Source organism: Mustela erminea, chromosome 17 (assembly GCF_009829155.1).
Source record: "Mustela erminea isolate mMusErm1 chromosome 17, mMusErm1.Pri, whole genome shotgun sequence".
Lineage (NCBI taxonomy): Eukaryota > Metazoa > Chordata > Mammalia > Carnivora > Mustelidae > Mustela > Mustela erminea.
In genome coordinates, this window is record NC_045630.1 from 68,054,520 (window position 1) to 68,062,133 (window position 7,614).

Here is a 7,614-nt window from a genome sequence, read left to right on the forward strand (position 1 = left end):
TGAAACCACTTTTATCCCCAATTTGCAAAAGAGGAAAGAGAGGTTTAGGGTAGAAAATAGCCAGTTTACACGTAGCTGGCAATAGGAAAGCCATGTTGAAGGATGGGTCTACCCAGGTCTTCACCTGAGTCTGCATTGTGACATTCCTTTATGGCTGTATTTTCACACAACTTTTGAGCTTTCATTGTATTTTATTTTTGTATTACATTCAGTTAGCCAGCATATAGTACCTCATTAGTTTCTGATGATTCAGTGATTCATTAGTTGTATATAAGACCCAGTGCTCATTACAACCCGTGTCTTTCGCGGCTTGACTTACTTCACTCAGCATAATTCCTTTCAGTTCCAAACATGTCAATGCAAATGGTGGGTATTCAACTTTCGATTTTTTAGCAATTATTCTGAAGGAAGACATAAATCTTCATGATGAGTAAATGAATGGCACAAAAGGGACAATATGAAAAGTGAAGGTCTCAACCTCCCTGCAGGAACAAACACACCTTCACGTCCACATACTTCCAAGATATAACCACTGTTAATAATTTCATGGGGAAGAAGAGAGTCTCATGGGTATTTTCTTTTTTTTTAATATGTTACTTAAATTTAATTTAGTTAACATATGTAGTATTAGTTTCAGAGACAGAGTTTAGCGATTCACCGGTCACATACAACATCATATGCCCCTTTAACGCCCAGTTGCCCCATCCCCCCACACCTCCCTCTACCCCAGCAATCTCCTTGTTCCCTAGAGTTAAGAGTCTCTCACAGTTTGTCTCCCTTTCTGTTTTCATCTTATTTCTTCTTCCCTTCCCCCGTGTTCACTGTTTTGTTTCTTAAATTCCACATAGGAGTGAAATTGTATGGTATTTGTTTTTCTCTGACTGACTTACTTCTTTTAGCATAATACCTTCTCGAAGTCCTAGCCTCAGCAGTCAGACAATCCGAAGAAATAAAAGGCATCCAGACTGGCAAAGAAGAAGCCAAACTTCCACTCTCCGCAAATGACATGACAGTCTATGTAGAAAACCCCAAATATTCCACCCCCAAGTTGCTGAAGTCGTGGGTATTTTTCTAGAAATATTCAAATATATTATAAACATAGAGATATAACTCTTTTTCACAGAGGAAGAATCAGGTTATATGTTATTCTACAACTTGCATTTTCACATAAAAAAATACATCTTGGATGTCTCTTGTATTTCATTAGTCACTTAACAAGGTTGTCTCTAGTTTTTAGCTATTATAAGAATTCGTCCGCAGAAATCCTTGCACAAATGCTTTTGCCTAACTCACGTCAGTATCCCTAAAGGAAGCAGTCTTACAGGTAGATTTGTGGGGTCAAATGTGATGTGCATTCTAAATGAGGCAATTATTGCCATGCGGAAAAGTGTCTCAAATCCACAGTCCCTCCAGAGCATGATGAGGTCTGTTTGTCCACAGACCCAAGAGTATTATCTGTCTCTTCAGGCTTTGCCCTTCTGGTGGGTGTGTTTATTGTATATACTTAATTAGGAATAGAAACAATCATCACTTCATCTATTTATTGACTACTTGATGTTTTCAGCAATTCACACCTTCCCGCACTTCTCTGCTGGGTATTTTTGGGTATTTTTGTGCGTCTGTCGATGAAGGTCATTAGCTTTGTCTGTCATAGGAGTTTCCGTCTAGAGATTGAATCCAAGGTTGAAGTCTGAGCTCTGCCACTTGTTATGATTTCTGCTCGTTTACGAATATGTTAGAAATAGGAACTTATATATTCACTTTTGTCTCCCTCAGTCCCAGCGTCCCGCCCCGTCCTCACCCTCAGGGCCCCCGGGACCCGGGCCATGGTGGGGGACATGGTGGAGCTTCGCTGTGAGGCCCAGAGCGGCTCTCCCCCGATCCTGTACCGGTTTTACCACGAGGACGTCATCCTGGGGAGCAGCTCCGCCTCCTCTGGAGGAGGAGTGTCCTTCAACCTATCTCTGACCGCAGAACGTTCTGGAAACTACTCCTGTGAGGCTGACAACGGCCTGGGGGCCCAGCGCAGCGAGGCAGTGACCCTCAGCGTCACAGGTAGGTTTCCTGTGCCCAGGTTGCAGATGTGGACAGCTGTCTCCTCCAAGGATGTTCTGATAATCCTCATCATGCATGCGTTTCTGAAGGGACAGTGCTTGAGTGGGAGCAGAGGCCAAGGAGGATCCCTGATCTGATGCTCACCGCTGGGCCCCGCCCAGCCCGGCCCTCCAGCTGGCCTCAGCCGCAGATATGAGCCCCGTCCCCGGGAGCAGAGCCATTTCCCGGGAGGCTGTCTAGCCTCCCAGTCCTGGTGCCTGGATTCTTCCTCCCTCCCAGGCCCCGGCATCAGCTCCAGGGGTCAGAGCAGTGCGAGACCACGAGCCTCTCCCTCCAGCTCACACGCGGGGTCTCCCCTCCAGGGCTGACAGGGAGCAGAAGTGGCCCTGTTGCCACAGGCGTGGCCGGGGGCCTGCTCAGCGTGGCGGGCCTCGTGGTCATGGCTCTGCTGTTGTACTGCCGACTCCCCAGGAGAGCAGGTGGGTTAGCTTCGCTTGAGTCCCTGCCCTCCCCGCCCCCTCCCCTCAGGCTTCTGCTGCTTTCGTAAGCACCTCTGAGCTCTCAGCACCTCCTCCCCCTGCACAGTCCCAGTGCCCACCTTCCCCGCCCACCTCCCCAGAATTCGTCTTTACAAACAGAGTTGCCCAAACAGCCCTAATGCACAGAAGATGCCTCCGTGAGACAGACTTTATCCACATCACAAACCTCAGCATGTCTCCCTCTGCACCCTTACAAGCCCCAAGGGAATGGGGGGAAGAGGAGAAAGACCGAGAAATGGGAGTGAGAACAGAAACCCAGCGAGACCTGATGACTTGCTGGTTGTTTCATGGGCAGTATTTCCGCAGCTGCTCAGACCTGTTTCCCGCCTGCAGCTACGCAGCATTGCTCTCGACAAATCCTCTTCCGTGGTGTACCTGTGCCCCACCGCGAGCCAGGGCCAGCAACCTTGCCCCATCTGCCACCTCCCTTGGGCATAGCAGAGCCGGGTCCTCCCAGTCCCGCTGACCCGCGACAGGTTCTCATGACCCTCCGAGCACCTGTGTCCCTTGGAAAGGCCCCCTTCTCCTGGCCCCAGTGACCCTCTGTTTTCCTTTGCAGGAGGAAGGCTGACCTCTGACCCTTCCAGGTATGTCCCAGACTGTGTTGTGTGTGGTTAATGAGATGCCCACAGGGGATAAAAATGAACCAGGTCTGGTCACTGCTGGGTTGTGCGACATGTTGTGTGATAGGTAGGTTGTATGACCTTCATGTTACTGTTTCCCTGGGCATATATGTTAAGGCAATTGCCAGGACGGTCTCACCACCACCTTAGCCACATACGCCTTCTTGCATCAAGAGGTACTAAATAAAATTTAGTGACGTACTTCTCTGCCCCTGTTGCCTTGGTGGTCTGAGTGACCACTACAAGACTGAATCCATCTGTGTCCTAAGCGAGTCTCAGCTTGGTCAGCCTGCAAAGCTCTGGCCATGACCAACCTAATAGCTGCTCCGGGAACATCCTAAGAGATGGAGTCACATGACCGGCCACCCAGAGGCACTGCCTATGAAGAAGGGGCTGCCATCTTGGATCTCAGAGGCTAACCTTGGGAGCCCTGCCACGGTTCACAGTCCATCTCTGGGCAAGCCCATGGCCCCAGCACCCAAACCACGCAGAGCTCCTCTGGGCCTGATCATGACTGATTTCTCTGAGATCCTGGTCTCTCTAAGAGTTGGAATCCTGGCTTTTGTCCTTCGTGGTCGCGTGGTCTTGGGCAAGTCACTTCGCCTCTCGGAACCCTCCCATTCTCCATCTATAAAAGAGGATAATGACAGAATCAGCTTCATATTTGTATAAACATTAGCACAGTGCCTGCTATGTACCCAGTGCCCATGAAGTGTGGAGATGTCGTGATCTGTAGCATGATCGCTCCTAACAGCAGACCCTCGGGTTTGGGGTGGGTTCTGCGTCCAGGCTTGGCGGCCACCCAGTGGTAGAGAGACCTGGCAGCGGGAAGTGGTGGCCCCAGCTGCTTCGTCAGGGCTGCTGGGAGACGTGGCGGTTTCTGTCTCGCAGGAGCCCTTCAGACTCGGACCCCCAAGAGCCCACCTACTACAATGTTCCAGGCTGGATGGAGCTGCAGCCGGTGTACGACAATGGTGAGGACCAACGATGCCCACCCGGGCAGGGACCCCAGGGTTGGTCCAGGCAGGGGTGAGGCAGGCAGGGACCATGGGGCTGTGCGGAAGACAAGCTCTGGCTGGGGACTAGCTCGGACAAGAGGCCAGGCCCTTGTCGCTCTCTCAAACTGCGCCTTCTCTCTCAGTCAACCCTAAAGCAGGAGACGTGATGTACTCAGAAGTGCGGATTCAGGAGGGGAACAGACATGCAGGTAAGACCCGCGACTCTTGACTTCAAAGGTGTGGGCGGCGTGCAGCGTGCAGCTTCTGCAGCTCTGGGCCAAAGGGGCACAGAGCCGCCCTCACGCGGGGTCGCTTCCCGCCTGCCCTGCTGGGGTCCCCGGCCCGACCGTGCAAGCCACCCTCTCCATCCCCCACCCACGGCCTCAGGAGACACCTGCCTTGTCAGGCTGTGGCCTTCCCTACTGTCATAGAACACGGGCTAGCATTCCCCTGCTCCCTCCGCCAGTTTTCTGTTGCTGCCATGACGAATGTCACCGATACATTATCTTACCGTGCTGGAGCCCCGGTCCCCCCCGGCTCACATTGAGGGTCTGCCCTGGCTGCCCTCCTTTCTGGAGGCTCCGGGGGCAGAAGCACTTTCTTGCCCTTTCCACCTTCTTAAGGACAGCCCTCCCCCCAGCTCAGGGCCCCTTCCTCTGTCTTCGAAGTGGGCGGTGCTGTGCTGTGTCCCTCTGATCATTTGTCCAAATCGGTCTCCCTCTGAGCACAGCTGGGAAAGTTCTTCCCGAAATCTCAACCTCGACAACCCAGGATAATCTGTCACTGCAAAGTGCTTACCTTAATTGCATCTGCAAAGTCCCCTGTGAAGTCACCCAGTCGCGGCTTCCAGGGACTGGGACACGGACGTCTCGGGGCCAGGCTCTGCCTCCCACCCTAGCCCACAGGGTTGAGAGAGCAGACATGGAGATGCCGTGGATGCTCAGGATGACTCACTGCTGGGGTCCGGCTCTGCCTGTCCTCCCCGGGGGGTGCTCAGCCAGGAACGGCCCCAGCCCCGCTCCCTCCTGCACAAGGGAGACGGGCCCGGGGGGTAGACCCCCTTCCACTGGTGCCCTGCGAGGAGTGCTGTATGATTTTAGCCATTCTGCTTCCCTCTCTGGTTTCCCAGTCCTCTCGTACAAAGGGAAATGAACCGTGTTTGTGCTCATGCTCCTTCAGCGGCTCGCCTGTCCCACACAGGGGCTCTCTCTCGCTCACAGCCTCCTTTGAAGTGGGTCATAAATGAGGCAACTAAGGCCGAGGACCTTGGGTGACGGCCTGAAGTCGCAAAGCCTGGATGGTCCCGCCAGGCCAGCAGGAGAGAGCCGCCTGCCGGATGCCCCGGTCCATTCCATCAGGACAGTGTGTAAAAGCAATCACAGCACCTAGCGTCCCACCAACATGTGTTAAGGTCCTATGTGCCCCGTACAGGTCCAGGTGCTGTAAATAAATACGCTCCGTGGGCTTCTGTGTCCATTCACAGCGGGCGGGACCGTACCCGGCACGCGAGACGGACACTGGAAAATACACACACGCTCACACACACTCACCAATTCACACTAACCCCAGGGGGGCTGGTGTTATTTCTCCCACCATACTCCAAGCATTAGCACCGTACTCCCATGCTCTCGGGAGACGAGGAGAGGCCGGGCTCTGCTGGAGGCCGGGGTCTCAGGACGGGCCTTGGCGGTACAGGGATGCTGCCGTCTGGGCGGGGAGGGGGCTCAGGCTGGGTCGGGGACATTGGGGGCGTGGGGCCGGGCCAGAGGGCTGGGCCATCTCTGCCAGCTGAGTGCTGCTTTTCTTCCCACAGCGGCTTCAAACTCCACATTCGGGCTCCTCCGGACTTACCTGCCCTCGCATGGCCCGGCCACCAGCCAGCAGCCTTCCAGACCCCAGCCCTCCTCAGTCATCTACTCCCAGGTGAAGGTGGCATCGCCCCCAGTCTCCACAGCTCCTCGAAGCTGAGTCCACACACCCTTCCCTGCACCCCAAGCCATCCTGGGGTGCGATGTGCAAGTAGGAAGGTCTGAACAGCTCCAGGCCCCGTCCTGTGGCCTCTGCTGTCAGTGTGGCTGGAGCACGGGCTCCAGGCCCCGTCCTGCGGCCTCTGCTGTCAGTGTGGCTGGAGCACAGGCTCCAGGCCCCGTCCTGCGGCCTCTGCTGTCAGTGTGACTAGAGCACGGGCCCCACGGGACGTTGCTGTTTCCCAAGTGACAGCCCAGAGCTCATGGGTTTTTGCACAGTGGCTTCCACCCAGGGCCCTCTTGTCCCCTGGTTTCCTCAGCGGGCTTCAGCCATAGGCCCCTGTTCTGAGTCCCACTCCCACATACACCCTGAGCTCTCCTCAGTGGGACCTGCTCCTCGACCTCGTCTGCAGACACCTGTCCTCCCTGCAAACCCCTGCCCCCACAGACACCTGCCCTCTGTGGACACCTCTCATCCCCACGGTCATCTACCCCCTCTGCGGACACCTCCTCCCCACCAGATACCTGCCCCTCACAGTGGCTTTCCTCAATGGTCATCAGCCTGGCAGGGCTACCACAGCACTTGGCCAAGTGGGACAGCATGGGACCCTGGGAACAGGCGCAGGCGGGCTGCAGACCTCCTCACCATGGGGCTGTCCTCCGTGCCCCCAGCTGCTCAGACAGCAAGGTCAGCCCCTGACGCCAGGACAGCTCCTCCCTGCACAGGGGCCGACACCCCTGCCCGAGCCAGTGGGTTCACAGCCCCTTCCCATGTGCCCCCTGGTGTGGGCACAGGGACATCCTCTCACCTGTCAGCGGGAGGAGACGCGCTCCAAGTGTGGGCTGTTGTGACAGAGCCAGCTCCGAAGGTCATGAGGACAGAGAAAGGCAGGCAGGGCCGGAGACAGCGGAGGCGGGACAGCTTGCTGGGGGCCGTGATCAGATTCCAGGTCAAGAGGAAGACACAGGAGAAACTTTGGAGACAGGGAAAACAGAATGTGAACTATATAGTATTGATACCATTGAATAACAATCTGTTATTACTTTAAGAATATTTTTGAAAATATTTGAAATACCTTGAAGTGATTCAGTAAAAGTTTTTAAACGTGTGTGTGTGTGTTAGTGCATATTTCTGTGTGTGTGTGTCGGGGGGGGAGGTTGTTCCAGGATTCTCCCTCCGCACAGCTGCCTGGGAGCACTCCCGGGCAGGGAGGTTTGGTCCCTGCACACGCCGACATGGGTCAGAAGTGTGACCACGTCAGAGCCCACTCCAGGCCACGCCAGCCCTGAAGCCGAGAGTCCCTCTCCTGCCCGTCACCCTCCCCAGATGACGTCGTCTGAGCTCGCCGGCCGTCTTTCAGGGCTCCCGCTAGCGTGCCAGCCACCGCGTGCCCCAGAGACTCCCAAGATGATGAAGTTCTGTTCGGGAGGC

At 55.0% G+C, this 7,614-nt stretch overlaps 1 protein-coding gene across 6 annotated transcripts in view; it reads left to right on the forward strand.

Annotated features, from left to right (window-relative positions):
• Positions 1 to 7,291, forward strand: part of FCRL5 (Fc receptor like 5) — a 32,740-nt gene extending 25,449 nt beyond the window's left edge. For 4 of the 6 annotated variants that reach the window (XM_032318034.1, XM_032318037.1, XM_032318039.1 and 1 more), the window contains 6 exons: positions 1,777 to 2,055; positions 2,418 to 2,534; positions 3,154 to 3,181; positions 4,109 to 4,191; positions 4,359 to 4,424; positions 6,029 to 6,310. In XM_032318034.1, coding sequence (XP_032173925.1) covers positions 1,777 to 2,055; positions 2,418 to 2,534; positions 3,154 to 3,181; positions 4,109 to 4,191; positions 4,359 to 4,424; positions 6,029 to 6,183 — 728 coding nt within the window. In that variant the 3' untranslated portion in view covers positions 6,184 to 6,310. Of the gene's footprint in view, positions 1 to 1,776; positions 2,056 to 2,417; positions 2,535 to 3,153; positions 3,182 to 4,108; positions 4,192 to 4,358; positions 4,425 to 6,028; positions 6,311 to 6,351 lie in introns of those variants that run through there. The other 2 variants (XR_004280062.1, XM_032318038.1) reach the window with 2 other exon arrangements.
• The last annotated feature ends 323 nt before the right edge of the window (positions 7,292 to 7,614 follow it).